The 23,086-nt window shown below is 36.9% G+C and overlaps 1 protein-coding gene across 2 annotated transcripts in view; it reads left to right on the forward strand.

The window, feature by feature from the left end:
* dync1h1 (dynein, cytoplasmic 1, heavy chain 1) overlaps nt 1-21,102 on the forward strand; it is a 103,727-nt gene extending 82,625 nt beyond the window's left edge. For both annotated transcript variants that reach the window (XM_059959259.1, XM_059959254.1), the window contains exons 61-78: nt 524-658; nt 766-860; nt 1,090-1,264; nt 3,681-3,756; nt 3,870-4,030; nt 6,072-6,183; nt 6,305-6,365; nt 6,489-6,612; nt 8,302-8,415; nt 9,820-9,990; nt 11,201-11,418; nt 11,560-11,663; nt 13,060-13,271; nt 14,436-14,589; nt 16,531-16,673; nt 17,624-17,792; nt 19,883-20,010; nt 20,740-21,102. In XM_059959259.1, the coding sequence (XP_059815242.1) occupies nt 524-658; nt 766-860; nt 1,090-1,264; nt 3,681-3,756; nt 3,870-4,030; nt 6,072-6,183; nt 6,305-6,365; nt 6,489-6,612; nt 8,302-8,415; nt 9,820-9,990; nt 11,201-11,418; nt 11,560-11,663; nt 13,060-13,271; nt 14,436-14,589; nt 16,531-16,673; nt 17,624-17,792; nt 19,883-20,010; nt 20,740-20,868 (2,481 nt within the window). In that variant the 3' untranslated portion in view covers nt 20,869-21,102. The remainder of the gene's footprint in view (nt 1-523; nt 659-765; nt 861-1,089; nt 1,265-3,680; nt 3,757-3,869; nt 4,031-6,071; nt 6,184-6,304; nt 6,366-6,488; nt 6,613-8,301; nt 8,416-9,819; nt 9,991-11,200; nt 11,419-11,559; nt 11,664-13,059; nt 13,272-14,435; nt 14,590-16,530; nt 16,674-17,623; nt 17,793-19,882; nt 20,011-20,739) is intronic.
* The last annotated feature ends 1,984 nt before the right edge of the window (nt 21,103-23,086 follow it).

A 23,086-nucleotide genomic window follows, 5' to 3' on the forward strand; every position in this document is an offset into this window, starting at 1 on the left:
GGTAATTGGAGGAATGTATAGGGGGAATGTCAGAGGTAAGGTTTTTACATAGAGAGTGCTGAGTGTGGTACACCCTGCTGGGGTGTTAGAGAAGAATACATTAGATACATTTAAGAGACCCTACATGGATGATAGAAATTTGGAGATTAATGTGGGAAGGAAGGGTCAGATTGATCTTGTAGTAGGCTAAAAGGTCAGCACAACATTGTGGTCCAAAGGTCCTGTACTTGCTGTAATACCATGTCTTATGTATTTGGTGTGATATCATTAGTTCTTTTGGCATAGACTAACAGATTCTGAAAACCTGTAAAGTAGTGTTTTCAAATAATTAGTGTTCATAAAGTCAGGAGCTTTAAAATAGCTTTATTAATCAATCATTTGCTTATAGCTATTAATCAGATAATTATGACCTATCTGAATCCATTTTGACACTTTGCTAACAAATATTTATTCTTTTGATTTCAAAATGTAAAATGGTTCAGAAAATTAAGAAAAATATAATTTGTGGATATTTTGTCAATAGATCCACTTCCTCTATCAGTATTCTCTCCAATTCTTCTTGGACATTTATCACACTGTTCTGTATGAGAATCCAAATCTGAAAGGAGTTACAGATCATACACAGCGTCTCTCTAATATTACAAAGGATCTTTTCCAGGTATGTATGAGCAAGTTGTTTAAAAGGTTTGAAGCTCCAAACATTGGGACAAAATAATATACCTTATTATTGGTATGAAGGTAATACACTATTTTCTATTGTCACAGGTGACATTTAATAGAGCAGCACGGGGTATGTTGCACAATGATCATATCACCATTGCAATGTTGCTGGCTAAGATTCGTCTCAAGGGCCTAACTAGGTAATGCTTTTGCTGTTGTCAATCTATAAGCCAATTTTGTTTTGAGAGTATTGCATAATTTGTAATAGCTAATTTTATTATTTTAAGTCTTTTTTATATTCTTGTATGATCTACATTACAAGGAACATGCTATTTATTACTTTATAAAAAATAACTCTTTATAAAATGTTATGTAACATACATTCAAATGAATGCTTTTAAGTACTGAACCTCCAAATTGTTTTCTCAGTGAACCATCATACGACCTGGAGTTCCAACACTTCCTTCGTGGTCGAGAGATTGTCTTGAATGGTTCGTCTGTGTCAAAGGTTGATTATCTCACCACAGAACAAATCGAGGGAATGGAGAGACTGACCCGCTTGCCAGTCTTTTATGATCTAATTTCCAAAGTTCAGGCGGATGATGTAAGTTGCATCAACTTGCAGCTATGTTTGAATATTTTGATTAGAGTTCTCCATTTTTATAGTTGTCTTTCTTGGGTTGGGGAAGAAGTGAATATTTATTACATCCGGTGAAATGGAGGATTAAAAAAAAATCAACTTTAAACCATAGAACTGTACAACACTGTATAGCCCTTCAGCCCATGATATTGTGCTGACACGCATAAACCTACTTCATCATTCTAACTCTTCCTTCCTACAAAGCCTATAATCCTGCATTTCTTAACTCCATGTGACTATCTAAGAATATCCTAACTGTCCCTATTGTATCAGCCTCTACTACTGTCCCTTGCAGTGCATTCCAGGCAAATACCACTCTCTCTGTAAAAATAAATAAACAAACACTAAGCTTTCCTGTACTCACCTTAAATGGATGTCCTGTGGTATTGGCCATTGCTGTGCTGGAATAGAGGCACAGGCTGTCCACTCTTATCTATGCTACTCATAATCTTGTACATCTCTTATCAAGTCACCTCATCATCTTCCTTCGCTCAAAAGTGGAAAGCCCTAGCTCACTCCTCCTTTCCTCATAAGGCATGTTCTGTTATCCAGGCAGCATCCTGGTAAATCTCCTCTGCAACCTCTCTAAGGCTTCTACATCCTTTTGTTAATCAGTTTGGTAATAGTTTCCTGTGATGAGCAGTAAATGTTCTGATATCTTGTTTGTGTACTCACCTAGAAAATGCAATCCAATGTACTTCTTTTTAATTGCCACAGTTTATATTTAAGCTACCCCCTCTTTATAAAGCCCAAGCATTGCTACTTCATGCGTTTCTCAACTTGCCTTAACAATTTCAACAATTTGTACAAAAAATTCTGTAACCCTTTTGGAACTGTACTACCTATACTACAGCCTATTCTCATGCTTCATATGTCAATGCAACTCTTCATACTTTTCTACATTAAGTTTCAGTACCATGTTTGTTGTCTCTGGTTTCTTGAAGTCTGTTGCTATCCTGACAGCTTTTAAATTTTGAAAATTATACACTGTGAACCTGAGTCCTAGTAATTTCTGTGTATTAAGAAACAAAGTCGTCCTAGTATGGACTCCCAGAGAACATATCATTCCAGTGCAACAAATAGCCTTTTATTACTAACGTTTGCTTCTTGTCATTTAACCAACGTACTATACAAGCTGCCTTGAACTTCCATCTTGTGGAAAAGCTTATTGAGACATTTTATCAAATTACTTGTAAACTACATCAACCACATACATCTCCTTCACCAATTCTCTAACCTTGTGACCTCTCCATTTTAAATGAGATTTTCTTTAGCAAATCCACAATATTTTCTCCAAGCAAAACACATTTGTCTCCGATTTGTTTCTAGAAGTGTCTCCACCAGTTATAAAGGGTAAGCAATTCCCACTGTCCTTGTTGAACAAAGGTGAAATCTTATAAATTTTCGCTCTTCTGGTTCCATCCCTTTATTACAGATGTTTTGAGGATGATCGCCACTACTCCACAATTTCCATCCTTTTCATCAGCAAGCTGAGATAGATTAGCATTGGTTTATTATTGTCACATCGACCATAATACAGTGAAACAGTGTATTGAGCTAGAATAAGGTAAAACAATAACAATGCAGAATAAAATATAAGAACTACCAAATAAGTCTGACTATGGGAAAGATGATGAGAGCCTTCAACGTTACTGAAGACTGGTTCTTCTTTGTGTGAACAATGCCAGTAATGATAACGTTAAAAATGTAAATAGAAATAAACCTTCAGGCTTTGTGGAGATGTGACCTTTGGATGAGCTGGATATCAGAAAATCAATGTTAATGTACACAAGATCCTCACACCAGGAAGTCCAAATCATGCCAAATTTCTTTAGCTTCATTGAGAAAGTAGAGGTGTTAGTGAGCTTTCCTGGTTGTGATGTCAGCGTGTTTGGACCAGTACAGAGCATTGGTGATGTTCATATCTAGGAACTTGAAGCATACTACCTCAACACCATTGATTAGACAGGAGCATGTGCACTGTGAATTACCTTCTCTTTTGCTTTGTTGGCATTGAAGGAAAGGTTATTGTCACAGATGGATTCCATCCGGACTGGGCAATTTGTCTAGCAGAACAGAAGCTAATTGTTAGTTTGTTCCTGTCTTCTTGCTATCTAATGATTGTTTATATGCCAAAAGAAAACTATTTCCTCTTGTGTTTACTGCCACTCTTTGTTCATACTTTGTTTCTTGCTCCTTTTTTACTTCACTTCTGGAATTCCTATACTTAGCCTGGTTCTCTTCAGAGAAACACCTTGTGATTTATTAAACTTAAGATAGTTTAAAATTAGATAAATTAACAACGGCTGCATTACAAATTTACTTCCAAGTTTTGGATGACATTTCTTGTCTAATTTATATAAATGTTCTTTCAATGCAGCAATTTAACATTTGGCTGGAGAGCAGTTCACCTGAACAAGCAGTACCTTTTCTGTGGCCTGAGGATAAACCTTTCAGTAAGCAACACGTTTTTAAACTTACAATTTCTTCATCTGTTTATGGTAGAATATATTAATATAATAATTATTTGAGTGTCAAATGAGGTTGTAAGCCATTTCCTTTCGTCTAGCTCCCATTGGGCAAGCACTGCATCGACTGCTGCTGATTCAGGCTTTCCGGCCAGATCGCCTCTTGGCCATGGCTCATATTTTTGTGGCTACAGTTTTGGGAGACAGCTTCATGTCAACAATAGAACAACCATTAGACTTGGCAACTATTGTAGATACCGAGGTATGAGACTGAAAGATCTTCTTTCTTTTCAGATGCTTAGTGAATAAGTTCCAAGTTAATGTTTACTTTTGTAAGTTATTGTAATGAAAGGAGTATGCTTGGCCACCTTTCAAAGAAATTGGTATTTCTATTCATTAATTCCTTTCCATTCATCTTGTATATAGTCCCTATATAAAAAAAAGTATTCACCCCCATCCCCCTTGAAATTTTTCAGGTTTTATTGTTTTACAACATTGAATCACACTGTATTTAATTTCACTTTTTTGGGCACTGATCAACAGAAAAAGACTTCTTTGTACAAATTGGTCTAAAAATAATTACAAATATAGAACAAAATAATTGATTGCATAAGTATTCATTCCCTTTAATATGATTCACCAAATCATCACGGGTGCAGCCAATTGGTTTTAAAGTCATATAATGGTGATAAATGGAGATCTGTTTTTGGAGACCTGTGTCCAGTCAAGGTGTTTCAATTGATTATTTTAAAAATACATCTGTATCTGGAATCCAATTGCTGGTGAGTCAGTATCCTGGCAAAAACTACACCATGAAGACAAAGGAACACTCCAAGCAACGCTGTGAAAAGGTTATTGAAAAGCACAAGTCAAGAGATGGATACAAAAAAATTTCCAAGTCACTGAATATCCCTTGGAGTACAATTAAGTCAATCATCAAGAAATGCAAAGAATATGGCCCAGCTGTAAATCTGCCTGGAGCATCCCATCCTCAAAAACTGAGTGACCATGTGAGAAGGGGACTAGTGAAGGAGGCCACCAAGAGACCTATGACAACTCTGGAGGAGTTACAGCTTCAGTGGCTGAGCTGGGAGAGACCACATACAACAATTGTTGCCTGGGTGCTTCACCAGTTGCAGCTTTATGGGAAAGTGGCAAAGAGAAAGTCACGGTTGGAAAAAACTCACATGAAGTTTTGGCTAGAGAGACTCTGAAGTCAGCTGGCAGAAGGTTCTATAGTCTAATGATACCAAAATTGAGATTTTTGGCCATAGCCAAACACTGCACATCAACAATGAACCATCCCTACTGTGAAGCATGGTGGTGGCTGCATCATGCTGTGGGGATGCTTCACTGTAACAGAGCCTGGAAGACTTGTGAAGGTAAACCGAATGCAGCAAAATACAGGGAAACCCTAGAGGAAAACCTGATGCAGTCTGCAAAAGAACTGTGACTGAGGAGAAGATTTGTTTTCCTGCAAAGCAATGGCCCCAAGCATAAAGCCAAAGCTACACAGTAATGGCTTAAAAACAACAAAGGTAATGTTGTTTGGAGAGTCTAGACCTCAATCCAATTGAGAATTTGTGGCTGGACTTGCACTCACAACCCCCATGCAATCTGACAGAGCTTGAACAGTTTTGTAAAGAAGAATAGGGAAAAACTGCAGTATCCAGATGTGCAAATCTGAAAGAGACCTATCCACACACACTCAAAGCTGTAATTAATAATAGTTATATGTACTTTATTGATCCCAAGTGGGAAATTGTTTCATTACAGCGGCAACATTTTTAAAAACTTAACAAGTAATAATGTACAGAATAATAATATACACAATAATAATTACTGCCAAATGTGCAACTACTAAATAATTACTTTAAGGAGATGAGTAATTATGCAATTATTTGTGTTTAATAATTGTAATAAATTTAGACCAATTTGTAGAAATTTGCTTTTACTTTGACACAAAAGAGTCTTTTCTGTTCTTCAATGTAAAAAAAGTCAAATTAAATCCGCTGTGATTCAACCTTATAAAACAATAAAACATGAAAACTTCTGTGGGGGGGGGGGGTGAATATTTTTTATAGGCAATGTTTGGATGGCTAACTTACTAAAGTATTGAGGTATTTTAAATTGATAAATTTTCAGTCTTTTGGAATTATTGTCATATTATCATTGCTTTAGGCTGCAGCCAAGTGGCTTTTATAACTAGTTCACCTACAACTAGTTTAACTAGTATAACTAGTTAAAGATTCATATACACAGTCTGTCTGTTGAGGGTGAGCTGTTTATATCATTTTGTTTAGGTGAAACCTAACACTCCTATCCTCATGTGCTCTGTACCTGGCTATGATGCCAGTGGACGTGGAGAAGATCTTGCAGCTGAGCAAAACACACAAATTACATCAATTGCCATTGGTAAGAGTTGTATTGTTTCAGTAAATTTATTGATTCACTAAAATGTTGTTTTGTTTTTCATTGTTTGAGATCTTAAATTGATGTTTCTATTGAATATTTAATGATTTTTCTCTTTCTGTAGGTTCTGCAGAGGGTTTCAACCAGGCAGAGAAAGCTATTAATACAGCTGTCAAATCTGGCAGGCAAGTTATTTGTTTATTTCTGCAATTCATTTTGTTTCTTGAGTACCTAAATATAAACCTTCAATGTACTTCTACATTGATAAAGTTATATTGTAACCAATCTAATCCCTATTGCTTTTGAAGATGGGTGATGTTGAAGAATGTGCATCTAGCTCCTGGTTGGCTCATGCAACTGGAGAAGAAGTTGCATTCCTTGCAACCGCATGCTAATTTCCGTCTCTTCCTTACCATGGAGATCAATCCCAAGGTAGAACATCAGTGATAATACTGCTAATGCATTTGAATTTTTGACCCCAGTGATATCTAAATGTTTATATAGCCACTTTTCCTCATCCATAGCTAAAAGATGTAAAGGTAGATTAATTTATGTAGTAGCAGCCTTAAAGCTGTAGTAAATAACTGAAACTAGTTTAATCGGATAGTGAGTACTGTTTTGCTTTAGTACTTTCTCTTGTCTTTATATCACAATTCATTATTGACTATGAAGTGAATTAGCAAGGAGTCCAGAGTTTTACAGCACAACAACAGTTGTTTGGCCTAATATGTTCAGGTCAACTGAGTTCGTCCCATTTGCTTGCATTTAAAGATTAGCTTTATGTCACATGTACATCGAAACCATACAGTGAAATGCGTCATTTGCGTCAAATCAAATCAGAAAGGATTGCACTGGGCAGCCTGTAAATGTCACCACAACATGCTCACAACTTGATAACTCTAACCTGTATGTCTTTGGAATGTGGCAGGAAACCCTAGGAGTCATGGGGAAAACGTATAAGCTCCTTACAGACATCAGCAGGAATCAAACCTCAGTCTTACATCCAGTGCTATATGGTGTTGTGCTAACTGCTATACTACTGAGCTGCTTTTTTGGCCCATTTCCCTCTAAACCTTTCTAATCCAAGTACTTAGCTAAATGTATTTTAAGAATCTAATATACCCACCACTATCACTACCAGTGGCACTTTGGTCCACATATTAGCTATGCAAAAATATACACTCTGGTTCCCCTTTATATTTTTCTCCCCTTCAGTCTACCCCCTCTACTGTCCTACCATAGGGAGAAAACTGACCATTCACCTTATCTATGCCCTCGTGAATTTATGTAACTCTATAAAGCACCCTTTGGCTTTCTGCACTCCAGGAAAATCAATTCCCAATCTATCCAGTTTCTCCTTGTTTCTCAAGCCCACCAATAACATCCTTGTGAATCTTCTCTGTATGCTTGCCAGCTTGATGACATCCTTCCTATAGCTATGTGGGGAAAAAATGCAAACAATGATCCATGTGCAGGCCTTGTTTAGTTTTAACTGATGTCCCAGCTTTTGAATTCAATGCTATGTCTGAAGAAAGCAAACATGCCAAGTATTGCCTTCAGTATCCTGTAAGTACACAGAACCAGGTACTTCTATCTCTAGGTCAGTTGGTTCTGTACCACCCTGCGGGGCTCTGCCATTTATTGTATATTGTCTGCCATGGTTTATCTTGGCAAAATGCAACACATTGCACTTGTCCAGGTTAAAATCCATCTGCCAGTCCTTGGCGTACTTATTCTGTTCATCTACATTTTGTTGTAATATTAGATAACCTTCTGCACTGTGAATTATAAACAATTTTGGTGTTACCTGCAGACTTACTAACTATAACAACATGTTTCTTGCTATTTTGTCACTCCGGGTAGTGTGCAGTTGTGTTCATTCTGCAACTTGATCAAAAGAGTACACATTCTCAGAAATATGAATGGAATATTAGCATTATAATTTGGGGAATAAAATTATTTTCTCCCATAATCTACAGAATTTTTATGAAGTGCTAGTTATTGTTATTGTAATTTTCATGCCCTGCTGCTGATTATTTTGATTTAGAAATTCAAACTGGGTTTTTTTTTGCAGAGCATGTTGATTTTAATTTCTTATGTAACCATTTAATTTCTTGGCAGGTTCCCGTGAACTTGTTGCGAGCAGGCCGTATATTTGTATTTGAACCACCACCTGGTGTGAAGGCCAACATGCTGAGGACCTTCAGTAGTATCCCAGTTTCAAGGATGTGCAAAGTAAGATTTAACTACAATTGATGAAATTGTTCTTTTTAATCAACGTACTAATCAAAATTTTCCATCAGCAGGCAGAGGTATGGTTACCAAGGCCCCTTAATAAAGAGCCGGTGACTATTACTGAGTTTTACCTGGAGAGCAAAATTAGAACTGAGGGCCTCCATCAGTCAGAGTTGACCATAGATATTGTAACCTCGCTGTCTAAGTACTCAAGCCTGGGCAGTACAATATGGAAAGCAAGCTGTTGACCATGTAGCAAGCTCCTCCTCTCCACATGTCTAATGAACCCAAAGGAATGACAGCAACATTGTAGGAGTTGCCAGTCAGTATTGAACTCAACGTAGGACTGCCTTAGGGACTTCAGCTCTGGATTTTTCCCTCAGGGTTTACTCCCAAAGCCTTCCCCATGAGTGGGTGTAGCCACAAGGCAGCGGAGTTTTGAGATCAGAGATTTTCTTCAAAATGAGCTGCCAACCACAGCTGGCAAGCCCCACCTGCCCAAAGCAAAATGGTTTTATGGCACCAGTAACCCACCTTTGCCCCTTCTCCTATCAGTAGAGATGGTTCCACCAGGCTTAGTAGCTAAGCCACATGTGAAAGCCAGGAGCCAGACTTGGTTATCGGAGGCTATTTAAGGCGCTTGCCATTGGGAACTTTTAATAGGTAGTGGGAGCTTGTCCTTACCACCACCCCTGGCTTATAACAACCTTCAGGAAGACTATAAAGATTAGCAAACCACCATGACTTGTCAGAAGAAAGATATTCATTGAAGTTTAAGGTTTTACAGTAGGAGTTCGTTGTTTTTCAAACCATCCTTGATAAATACTAATAGTTTCATCCCACATTCTCAGAAATTATGAATATTTAATTTCTAGAACATTATTACTTGACTGAAATCAAAGAGAAAGCACTGCATATGTTAAGATATTCTGTCAGTCTGCTTGTGAGTTTCTCTATCAAACTAACCTAACCGTGCTGATCTACCAAGAATGGTATCACTGAAATTAATTAGTGCTATTGAATATTCATTAAATATTTGAATAAAGATCCAAAACAGAGGTTGATCATTTGATATATCTTTTTACCGAGCTATGGTACTATAAAGTTGCTTTCCTCCATCTGCTTAAGTATTTAGAAATATGAAAAGATAAATTAATGAATAAGTCTAAGTACTTTACTGTTGATAGAAGTCAAAGCAGTTTTACCATTACTGGTTCAATGGCATTTTCTGATCATTTATTGTTAATTGTGTAATTAAAGCCTCATAGTCCAACCCTATTTTTTTTCATGCAGAGTTTACAAAGTTTTTGAAACCTCCAACAATATGTTCAGCTGATTATATTTGTATGGAAAAAAACTTGTACTGGGTAGGGGAATCATTGAATAATTGTTTTATCCTTTCAGGCACCAAATGAGCGTGCACGCTTGTACTTCCTGCTGGGCTGGTTCCATGCTATTATTCAAGAACGTCTACGATATGCACCCCTTGGATGGTCCAAAAAGTACGAGTTTGGTGAATCAGATTTAAGATCTGCTTGTGATACAGTGGATACTTGGCTGGATGACACAGCAAAGGTAAATATTTGTACCAAACGTTGAAAGCAAGCAAGGACAGTATGTAATAACTGCATGGATTAAATTAGAACATTATGACTAAATACAAACATTATGGCTCAGGTATGGAGAGGGGACAATTAGTTCCATGTTGTCAGGATTTTGGGGGCGAGATTTAAATAAATAATATGGGTATTGCTGTCAATTATTAGTTGTTCTGAACACAGTGAACACATTTGCTTTTTTAAATCAAGGTCAGTGTTGTATTGAAATTAATTACCTTTTGTTGTGAAATGATGCGAATCTATCTGTGTTTAGCTTATATTTAAAGCACAATTTCAAAAAATTGGCATGGACACTTTTAAGCTGTGAGCTTATTGCTAAATTACACCACTAAAGATATTTAAAGATGATGCAGAAAAATTTAGTTACCTGATGCAGACCAAGAAATTTAATTATCTGAAATTGGCATGAAGAGTTGTAGATTGGGGCAAATTATGACACTGAGTGGTGAACAATTATTTTGTTCTCATTTACATTTATGTACTGAAAATTACATTAAAAAATCTTGAGTGGTGATGTAGGCTGAGGATTCTAGGAGGCCTATTCCTGCTATTTTATATTTTCCTCTGGCTTAATCTTAGAATATTGGGGTGTTTGAATTATGATTCACTTTAGAGCTTGCTACTCTTGAATGTTTATTGCATATGTTAGATTTAAAATGGAGGTCAGTGGGGTCAATGTGGGAAAATGGTGTTAAAGTAGACAACACATACTGATAGATGAAGGGTTTCGGCCCGAAACGTCGTCACTACCTCCTCCCATGGATGCTGTCTGGCCTGCTGAGTTCTGCCACCATTTTGTGTTTTTTACATACTGATGGCATTGAATGGCAGGTGGTTTTAAATAACTGAGCTGAATTGTGCATCTTTTTTTTGTGCGTAAAAAAGAAATATTGGCCTGATTAGTAATGGCCATATAAACGCAATCTTCTAATTATACTCTGAGGATTTGTGTCTGTGGAAACCTGAAGCTAATGTGTGTGAATTTATTTGGCTTCAGTCAGCAAAATCAATAAATTTGACTGAAAACCTCACAATGAAAACCTTTTGCACAAATTATTAGTACTATCTGGTGCAATGTATAAAGTTATTAATTTATTTGTAGCCCAAGTAAATTAAAGATGCTGTTTCAACAGTTTTTCCAACTGAGACAATTTGTTTTTCTGCAGGGACGCCAAAACATTTCACCTGATAAGATTCCTTGGGCAGCTCTGAAAACTCTGATGGCACAGTCCATTTATGGTGGCCGTATTGATAACGAATTTGACCAGCGGTTGTTGAACTCCTTCTTGGAGCGTTTATTTACAACCGCTAGCTTTGACAGCGAATTCAAATTGGCATGCAAAGTCGATGGACATAAGGATATTCTAATGCCAGATGGAATCAGGTAAAGATCTTTCTAGAGATTCAGTTGTTTTAAACATAGCAATAAAATGGAGATGATGCTGGGCTGTGGGATTCTTTTATAATGGTTTTGTGGAATTGTCATTTAGAACTTTTTCTCTAACAAATGATAATTTGCACATAGGCGAGAAGAATTCATACAGTGGGTTGAGCTGCTTCCTGACGCACAGACTCCATCCTGGCTGGGTTTACCAAACAATGCTGAAAAAGTGCTTCTAACCACACAGGGTAAGTAAAAACGTGTTGGGTTTTTGAGAACCTGAGATACGACAGCAAATAGAGGTGGTGCTTAATCCAGTGCAGGTTGTTTTTCATTTTCTGGGATCTGAGTTTCACTGAGAAGGGTGTTTATTTCCCCTGAAAAGTTGGTGGTGAGCCTTAGTCTTGAACTGCTTCATTCCTTTTGGTGAAGGTACAATCTTGCTATTTTAACCGCTTTAAGAAGTATCATGTTTTAGACCCATAGATGATTGAAGGTCTGGCAATATGTTTTCAAATCATATTGGTTTATGACTTGGAGGAAAACCTACATGTGGTAGATTTCCATCCTGTGCCCTTCATCTCTATAGCGAGAGCAATGAATTTGGTAGGTGCTGTCAGAGTATTCTGGGTGGATATTTGCAGTCTGTAGTAATACTGTAGAATGTTACATTTTCAAAAGTAATATGATCCCATGGTCAAATGTACAGTCCTCATTTTCTATTAATTCATTTATTATTTCTCCTACTGAACAAATCATTGTTATATTTGACTGTAACAAACTTTGCTTTTCTTTTTCGTGAGCAATTTCCACTGCTCAAGGTAAATTACGACTGAAAGCTGTCCCAGTTTTTTTTGTGGGTTCTACTAAATAGTGTTTCTTCCACTCCCCCAGCAAGCTTTGAAATCCTTATGTATATAATGAAATCATTTCTGCATTTCATGGTTTTCATTGCATAACGTTATAATTATTTCTGCCTTATATTTTGCAATCTGCCTATAAGTGGGAACCAAACAAGAAAGCACTATAGTGCAGAATGATTACTAAGTGCTAACTCATTTTAATGGCTAATTTTGTGCATACTTGGAGTTAAATTTTATTTTGTCAGAAGTATATTAACTTTATCATATGTGCAGTGAAATACTTCGATAGGAGCAGGTTACATACGAGGTTTCATTATAGTTTTTGCCCTTTGAGAGGGAGAATTTTACAACTTAGATTATATCCTTGTATTCCTCTTATGCATCACTTTGAGTGTTCTTTGTACTGTTTCTACAAGTATGAAGATCATTTTCCATCTAACACTGCTAGGCCAGAGGCAGCTGCTGGTTTTTTTTTGTACTTGAATAAGAATACACTCCCAGGTTACTAGTGAGAACTCAATTTTCAGCATGTTGCTTCTTGGGGCATTTTGTCTCACAGTCACCAGTTTGAGATATATTTTTAAGGGAAAATATTCCTGGAGCTTTCTTTGGTCACCTAGATATTGTGGAAGAAGAAATAATATGTTTTTCAATTACTTTCTCAATGTAACTTTTAATTTTGAAATGTTTAGTTTTTTTAAATTTGAAATTAAATTTATCTATTCTACTTTTCATATTATTATTGAACTGGGCTATCTTTTGATCCCTTTATCTGCTTCAGGCACTGATATGCTCAGCAAAATGCTGAAAATGCAGATGTTGGAGGATGAGGATGATCTAGCTTACGCTGAAACAGAGAAGAAACAACGTACAGGTTCAACTTCAGATGGAAGGCCAATTTGGATGCGAAGTCTTCATACCACAGCCTGTAACTGGCTCCAACTTATTCCAAAGTCACTTAACCATCTTAAACGCACAGTTGACAACATTAAGGTAAGGTTGAGTGTTAATTTAATTGAAGGGAAAATTGTATTTTTTAAAAAGCTATTTCTCACATGGTATCCTACAATTACAAGATTTACAAAGAAAAAGTACTCCAATAATTTAACAATATGAAATTTCTAAGATTTGTATAATAATATTATTGACCTGTCTACAAAACATGTGCTGCTACTTGGCTAATATAAAGGAATATTAATAAAATCTGTGGTCATCAATGATACAGGTCTTCAGCCTAACCTTTCCTATATTCACCATTCTTAATGGATGTGGATCAAACTTGCTGATAACTGGCTTCTTTCACAAGGGTTGTCTAAAGAGCACTTATGCCAAAGTTGTAAATTACTTTGCACTACTCCTAGCTCATGTTGACATTGAGGATGTGGATGTCCTTTGAACAACTTCTTGTTAGTGATTAATTGTCTCTTGTCACAAATGTAAGCAGCCCATAACTACATAGTTTCAGTCCTAGTTGACAATCAGTCAACTACCTCTGCCATCTCTTCACAATACTTGGCTCCTTTCTTTACTCTTATCCCGAGACCCACCAAACTGCTGATTCAGATTTCCTCATCGTGCCAATTTTTATAGTCTTCCATTTAAAAATCTAGCTAAACTTGATTCATCCATTCAAACTAACTTTCCATCTCCTTTAAGTAATTGAACATGTTCATCTTCCATTTTTGTTTTCACCATCAATTTCCTACTTGCACACCATTCAAACATTTGCTTTTGCACTGTAAGGCTCCTAATTGATAACTATGATGGCTTCTCTAAGTTTGGTTGCAACTTTTGACATTGGTCTTCCTCCATGTCTTTCTATTGTCCAGTTCAGTGATATTCTCCTTAATGAATTCAATGAAGGAGATGCCAGAACTGCACTGGTTTTTCACCAATTATCATTTTTATCCTACTTTGTTTCCTAAATTTATGGTCTAAATGTTTAAAGCTGTAAAATGAGTTATTGAAGTAGATAATGAAGATTTAAGGTAGTTACTAATTTTATATTTCAAGAATGAAAATAGACAAGTTGAAAGAACTTGGAGACCAAGACCAGAGTAATTCTGTTATAGCAGTAATTATGATCTTCATAAGCTAATGGACATTTTAATTAAGTACACAACAAAAGGGAAGAGTTATACATATTTATCTTCACAGGATCCATTGTTTAGATTCTTTGAAAGGGAAGTTAAGAGTGGGGCAAAGCTTTTACAAGATATTCGCCAAGATCTGTCTGATGTAGTACAAGTATGCGAAGGCAAGAAAAAACAGACCAATTACCTGCGGACATTAATCAGTGAAATGGTGAAAGGTAAGGAAATGCAGTTTCCTGAATTTAATATATTTTGTATATTTAATTGTCACTATTTCAAAAGCTACACTGTTTACAATTTTTTTCAAAGTTCTATGGGGGGGTTGGGTGGGAAATGATAAAGCAATTATACACAAGGTTATATGAAGTTAAATTATCTCTTGGGCTGGTAACAACAGAAGTTTCCCAAACTCATTTAAGTAACTGCATTCAACCAGGTGACTTCATGCATGGCGAGATGTTTGTCAGTCAAGTGAGCCCTAGTCATCTGTTCTTACTCAATATCCTGCCAGGACAACAGCATGGATAAATGACTTACTGGCTTCTTTAGATAAAAACACACTAAATATTGGTTTTAAATGATGAGAGATTAGGAAGTGTTGTTAGTCAAAAACTGGTGCAATAAACTTGGAGGGAAAACAAAAGCTATTTTGATTTTTATTGTGAGGATTCAAGTACAAGAGTAGTCATTAATTATAATTATATATAGTGCCCTGATGAGACTGCTATGTTGCAGTATTGGTTTCCTTACCTTAAAGGATATGCTTGCTATAAAGTTAATGCAGCAAATATTTATCTGGTTCCTGAGATAGCAAATCTATAATTTGAAACATACATTTCTTAAAAGTATTAGAACGATAGGTATTTGAAAAGTAGTCAGACTCTCACATAAGAGATAAGCGATCTAGGACCGAAATGGACAGATCTCAAAGGGTGGTGAATTATCAGAACTCTGTTTGGGCCTTCACACACTTCCAGAATATTGCTGAATTCATTCAAACTGATTTTGGATTTGGGGGAAATAAAGGAATTTGGAGATAAGGCAAATTTGAAGGGTAGAGTAGGCTCTTGAGGCCAAATGGCCAACTCCAATTCTTAAATAGGAAACAAGCCTTGGTTTAAAAAAAATTTTTATTGGGGACAACTACCATTTTGGCTTGGATCAATCCAGATTGGACATTTAAAATGGGGTCATGTCTTTATGGCTAGCTGTACAACTTTTAATATCTGTTTTACAGGAGTTTAAAAAAAATCAGGAATTTGCCCAGTCAATTTGGTTTCAGTTAACTTGCCATTATCTGCTAAGATTTATTAGGTCTATTCAAATCAGCACTGCCCAATATAGCATCTGTCTTTGTACTGTGGCTTTTTAACATTTAGTGAATTAGATAACAAATTTACCCCAAAAGTTATTAATTAATTTGTAGTGACAACATATATAAACTTGAACAAGAAAAATAAACATGTTAACACATGCTGTCTGACCTGCTGAGTTCCTCCAGATTTTGTGTGGGGTGCTTTGGATTTCAAACATCTGTAGGCATGTTTAATAATTAATCTGAATTTTTTTTTGGATGAAGATCTCATTCCAATCAGCTAAATATCGTTGTTCTTCTCCAAGAGCTAAGTTATCAGATAGGAAGTGTATCCAACTCCTTAAGCTTGGCAAATTCAACTCCCATCAAACTTGGTATATCTAACAGCAAATCAGATGCACCAGCATCTAAACTATGTGCCACTTAATCAAGTTGAACATCAAATTAATTCCAGCCACAGGTCTTAGCAATCTTAAATACTAGATTTACAATAGAAACTTTAGTATATTGTCCTCGAACTTTCTGCACTATTTGTGGTTTACTAGGCATCTGCTAAACAGCTTTGAAGAGCCTTTGGCTTCTCCATTCCTTCCTAACAAACCCAGTTAAAAATTCAGAGAAGGCATCAAAAATCCAGAATTATACCAACAATAGTTGGTTGGATTTTTTCTTGTATTATTGAGGTTACAATTATTAGGCAGGTAATTCTTCAGTTTGCAATGAATGATATAATTTGTTAATTGAATAACATTGGATTAATTTGTATGTATAAAGGAGAAATCATGTATCTGTTAGTACTTTAAATTATAATTTAGACTCCTCTTCCCCACCTTTCCTAAAAAAGGTATTTTGCCTCGGAGTTGGGTGCGCTACACAATCCCTGCAGATATGACTGTAATACAATGGGTGTCTGACTTCAGTGAACGTATAAAGCAGTTGCAACGAATATCCCAGGCGGCATCTACTGGTGGTGCTAAGGAATTAAAGGTTAGTAATTTTAATGTTGTTTAAAACCTGTGGTTTCATGACAAGGGGATATTTTAAGTACAGCTTGTTTTATGGGGTGGGAGGGGGAACTGCTTCATTAAACAACTCCATGCGCAAGTACTACAGTGCGGGAAGGTGGGACAAAGTTAGGCTTGTACATACAAAATGCTGGAGGAACTGAGTCTGTCAGGTAGTCAGTCTGAAATATTGACAACATTCTTTTCCATGGATGTTTCCTGACCTACTGTGTTCCTCCAGCATTCTGTATGTACTAATGTTTGTGAGATACAGATTTCTAGCATCTACAGAATCTTGTGTTTAGGCTGGTACACACCTGCTGTTTACAATGAGGCAGATTAATACCAGAAGATTGCTGCCTGTTTTTCCTCATTGACGCTGTCAAAGATGATGCTGGAGCAATTATACCAAGGACAAAATAATATTGCTAACTTTTTAAAATAACATTTGCTGAACTAAAAGCATATCCACTTAAAAATTGATGTATAATAAACAGAACTTTCACCCAGTCATTTCTATGGGAATGCCATGTTAGAACAGATTCAACAGGATTTGCTATCAGTCGTGTAGACCATTCTAATTTAGTTTCTCCATTTACTACCTTTTTTAAAAAAACGTCTCTGCTAGTACCAGATGAAAGAATTCCTCCTCAGTCTATGCTTCATTTTTAAACCAATGATCACTTAGCAAAATCCCACCATTAGCAAACAATGTTGAAGAATAATATTCATTTTAAAATCCTATCATAGTTTCCAAAGAATGATTAGCAAATTAACCTTTCTTAATTTAAATAAAATTAAGAAAGGTTAATTTGCTAAATATTCTTTCGAAGCTATGATAGGATTTTAAAATGAACTATGTAGAGTAGTGGACTTCAATGCTGAAATAAAAGATTTTCATGTTGATCACTGATTTCTCCCCCCCACCTGCAGAATATCCATGTTTGCCTGGGTGGCTTATATGTACCAGAAGCCTATATCACAGCCACACGGCAGTATGTGGCTCAGGCAAACAGCTGGTCACTGGAAGAACTTCGACTAGAAGTCACGGTTACAAATAATCAGAACTCTGTTCTGGATGCTTGCAGTTTTGGGATAACAGGTTAGTGCATTCATTTTCAGTGACAGTAGCTACAATGAGTTATAACAGGACAGAATAGAATGGTCTTGAAAGAATCCATCACAATGCAGAACAGAGCTCTATCAATGTTTAGTTTCACTTGGTTAAGTGCTCTGTTTGAAGTGCTTTGTAACATGATCTCACTATATACAAGTGCATGCCTCATGAAAATTTTTATTCACTTATTTTGGCTCCGGAGACAATAGCAGCTAAAATTGGTCACATTATCAATGGCACCAGCTTCCATTCAGTAAGTTTACATGGCCCTTTTATCTCTGTTTACTAGTCGGTGTCTATTTACATCTTGCAAAATTATTAGCAAAATGTCCAGTTAATAACAAAAAGTGTTTAAAAATTCTTTAAAATCTTTGGAGTATTTTCCCCACAAAAGACCAAAATGCTCAGCTGATAAACAGTTATGAGTCATAACACATTATTTTGTATTTTTCACAAGACTTTTGAGCAAAATCAACTCTGCCATTCAATCATGTCAACTTATTTCACCTCAACACCTTTAATATTCTTACTAATCCAAAACCAAACTTTTTTTTAAATATAAATATACCCAGTCACTCCACTTCCACAGACATCTGTGACAATGAATCCCACAGATTCACCAGGCTAAAGGGATGTCCTTCTTTTCTGAGCTTGTGTCCTGCAGTCCTAGACTTTCCCAGTAATGGAAACATTCCCTCCAAATCCACTCTGTCTAGGCCTTTCAGTATTCAGTAGGTTTCACTGAAGTTCCTTCTTCATTCTTCTCAACTCCAGTGAGTACAGATCCAGAACCACCTAATGCTCCTCCCATTAACCCTTTCATTCTTGTAAACCTCTTCCAATGCCAGATTTGAAGATCCTTCCTTAGATAAGAGGTGTAAAACTGTTCGCAGTACTCCAACTGTGGTCTGACCAATGACTTAACATTACATTCTGTAGTTATATTCTGGTCCTCTCAAGCTGAATGCTAACATTACATTTACCACCTTTACTACCAACTCAGCCGGCAAGTTAACCATTAAGAAATCCTGCACTAGGACTCCCAAGGCCCTTTGCACCTCTGATTTCTGACCCCACACTCCACATTTAGAAAATAGGCTGCGCCTTTTTTCTTTCTATCAAAGTTCATAACCATATACTTCTTTACACTGTATTGTCTTCCACTTTGCACATTCTCCTAATTTGTCCAAGTCCCTCTGCAGATTACCTGCCCTCAACCTATCTTTGTATCATCTGCAAACTACCATCTATTCGGTCATCCAGAAAAATAGCATGGAAAGTCACTGGAGCCCACTTTTTAAAAAATCGCATTCTTATTTCCATTCTCTTCCTGTCAGTCACTCTTCTGTCATTCTAGTATCTTTCCTGTAATACCATGGGCTCTCACTTAGCAGGCTCACGTGGTCACAGGCCACCTGAAAATCCAAGCAACCAGTATTGGCTTTTTTGTCTTTCAAGCCTGTACTCAAAGAATTCCAACATTTATCAAGTCAAGTTTGTCATTTAACTACATACATGAATATAACTACAATGTATATATAAACAAGATGTTTCTTTAAACCAGGATGTAAAGCACACAACATGAAGCTAAAGATAAAATTTACAGATGAATCACATACAAACTAAAGTGCATTAAATACTGTAGGTATGGAACAGATTAACCATTGCCATTTTGAATACGATGTGGCCAAGAGTTCAGAAGCCTAATGGCCTGGGGAAAAGAAGCACTTATCCTGACAGCTCTTTTTATGCATCGTAGTCTCCTGCCTGAAGGTAGAAAGTCAAAGAGGATGCTGGATGGGTGGGGTTAATACTGAAGGCACTGTATATGCAGCACTCCTAAATCTTGTCAGGCAAGATTTACCCTTAAAGAAACAGTGCTGACTTCAGCCTATTTATTATGTACACCAAAACCATATAGACCAGTCTGGTTATCTGGTCTATAATTATCTATCTGCAATTTTCTATGCACTTAACAGGTTATGCTATTCCTTAATGGATTTTATCCAAATCCATGCTAAATTGGCAAGTTTGAATACTTTCAATAATTCTAAATATTGTTTTATTTAATACAGGTCTGACTCTTCAGGGTGCTACTTGTAACAACAACAAGCTGTCCTTATCCACTTCAATATCCACTGAACTCCCTCTCACACAGCTCCGGTGGGTTAAAGAGACATATGCTGAAAGGAAGGCTAATGTGGTGAGTAATTGACTGGAGTGATGTTCTTCTATGTTGATGAGACAAATTGTACTCACCAAAATATACACAAATGCTGCTACATCTTTTAAGTCTAGTCTAAAATTCAAATTTCAGAGTACCTTTATTATCAATGTATACATTATACAACCCCGATTAGTTTCCTCACAGGCAGCCACAAAATACAAAAAACTCCCAAAAGAACCCTTTTTTTAAAAAAAACAAAAGACAAACACCAAATGCACAGGGAAAAAAAACATGCAAACAATAAAAGCAAGCAAATAGCATTCAGAACTGAAACATCCATTGGCTTTTGATTATGTTTCTATCAATATATTACGACCACAAGACCTAGGAGTAGAATTAGGTCATTCAGCTCATTGAATCTGCTATGCCATTCCATCACAGCTGGGAATTTAAGGAAATTTTATAGAGAACCTGTTGGATCTATTTTAGAAGGGCCAAATTCCAACCCATGTCGACTGTAAATCAGCACTAGACTATGGTGGATTTTGAATTTTCATATTTTCAATAAAGTTACTGAAGCATTGGGATTAAAAGGCAGTCATATATTCATACATTAGCTGTGATCTGATAATGTGAAAGCTAAATAATAGACTAACTAAAAAGAACAGTGTCCACAGTTAACATTATGAGGCATCTTTGCTGTCTAGTTCCTAATACATTCATAACTTAATTTTGTATTTGTTTAATGTCCTTGCAAATTTACAGGTGACCCTCCCTGTATACCTGAACTTCACTCGTGCAGACCTGATATTCACTGTTGACTTTGAAATCGCAACCAAGGAAGATTCTCGCAGCTTCTACGAACGTGGTGTTGCACTGCTTTGCACAGAATAAAATTATTGCTACATGGGAACTTAACCCAAAGTTACAAAATTACATTGCTTATGCTATTATTTCAAAATAATTAGTAATCTTTGAGTAATAAATGATCTTAGAAGGAAACTGTTCATCTTTTTTAAAAAATGGTAGTTAAGAAAGTTCGTGAGCACATAGCTGAATTTAAGAGCTGGCAAATGTGGAATTCTGATTCATGACTGGTTTTGCAATTAATAAAGTTACACATCATGATTGAGATTCTTTTCTATCAAAGTCAAGGACAATGAATTTTAAATCTATGTAATCAAGGTCCTATACCAAATTGGTTAATTCTTTAGCTAGCAGAATGCCCATTGGTAGGTAACTTCCAATATGCAAGCTGCAGCACCATTCCAGTTACTGCATCTATCTTGGTAATGCAGAATTGATAAGTGCCACCTTTTGTATATTGCCGGGGCCAAGGTGTAAATTTACAGCAGGGTGAAGATTAGGTTTTAGTGCTATGTCAGTGAGACACAGGAGTAGAATTAGGACATTTGGCCTGTCAGGTCTGCTTCACCATTCCATAATGGCTTATTCTTTTTTCCCCCTTCCTCCTCAAAACCATTTCCTGGCCTCTCCCTGTAACCTTTGATGCCATGTCCAATCAAGAACCCATCAATTTCTGCCTTAAGTACACCCAACAACCTGGCCTCCACAGCTGCCTGTGGTAAATTCCACAAATTCACCACCCACTGGCTAAAGCAATTTCTCTGCATTGGTTTTAAATGGACACTCTCTATCCTGAGGCTGTGCCCCCTTGTCCTTTCCACATCTACTCTGCCTAGGCCTTTTAACATTAGAAAGATTTCAATGAGATTTCCCCCCCCCCCCCCTCCCATTCTTCAAATTCTAATTACAGACCCAGAGAAATCAAATGTCCCTCATATGATAACCCTTTCAATACCAGAATCATCCTTGTTAACCGCCTCTCCAACAGCACTTTTTTTTAAAAAAAAGAGCCTAAACTGTTCAAGATATTCAAGGTGTCTTGTAAAACCTTAGCATCACATTCCTGTTCTTGTATTCAAGACCGCTTGAAATGAATGCTAACATTGCATTTGCCTTCCTGAACCTGCAAGTTAACCTTTAGGGTTTTCTGCACAACAAACACTTTGCATCTCACATTTTTTCATTTTCCAAGTTTGTATTTCATTTGTCACTTTCTTGCCCATCCTCCTAATCTGTCCAAGTCCACCTGCAGCCATTTCCTCAGCACTACCTGTCCCTCCAATCTTTGTATTATTTGCAATTTTGGCAACAAAGCCATCTATTCAGACATCTAAATCATTGATAAACAGCATAAAAAGCATCACAACACTGACCCCAGCGGAACAGCACCAGTCACTGGCAGCCAACCAGATAAAACAAACGTTAATAGAAAAACTAAAGCTGTGACCACAGCTGCTAGACTAGAAATTAATTCCACACCCTTCCAACACAAGACCCAAATGCTGACCTTGTTTCCATTTGACAATTTGGTCCATCTGGACATTACCCACAACTAGAATGTCACACAAGCCCCCCCTCCCCCCCCCCCCCCCCCATACCCAAGAAAACCAGTGCATCACTGCTGGAAACCCATGCCCTGTTGCTGGTTTAAATACAATGAGAGTGAGGTATTGTCAAAGGCCTTTAATCCTTGCAAAAGTAGTACAAGCATTTTTTTTTCCTCTACCTGCCATTCAAATAAATGTCTTAATTGTACATGAACATGTGTAAAGCTGGTAGGATAGATCAGAATTTCATCCAGATTGCACTGAATTCTGTCAGAATGTAGCACAGGCCCTTTAGCCCAGTGTTGGCAAACCCATATAAACCTACTGTATGGTCAATCTAACCCTTACCTCCTACATAATCCTTTCATCCATCAGTGTCTCTCAAGGCAGATGGGTCTTGTCAGCCATGGTTGGCAGTTCACCTAGGAACAGGAAAACTGATCTCAAATCTCGACTGCTTTACAGCTATACCCACTAATGAGGAAGGTTTTGAAAGTAAACTCAGAGGGAAAAATCTGGAGCTGGAATACCAAAGGCAGTTCTACATTGAGTTTAGTGCGGACTGTGATGCTGCTAGTACTAAACTCTATCTGTCTCTGCTGTTCCTTTAGTTTCATTAGTTGTGTGGAGAGGGGGAGCTTGCTACATGGGCAACAGGTTGCTCTCCATATTGTTCTGCCCGGGCTGATGTATCTAGA

Source organism: Hypanus sabinus, chromosome 2, assembly GCF_030144855.1.
Source record: "Hypanus sabinus isolate sHypSab1 chromosome 2, sHypSab1.hap1, whole genome shotgun sequence".
Taxonomy (NCBI): Eukaryota; Metazoa; Chordata; class Chondrichthyes; order Myliobatiformes; family Dasyatidae; genus Hypanus; species Hypanus sabinus.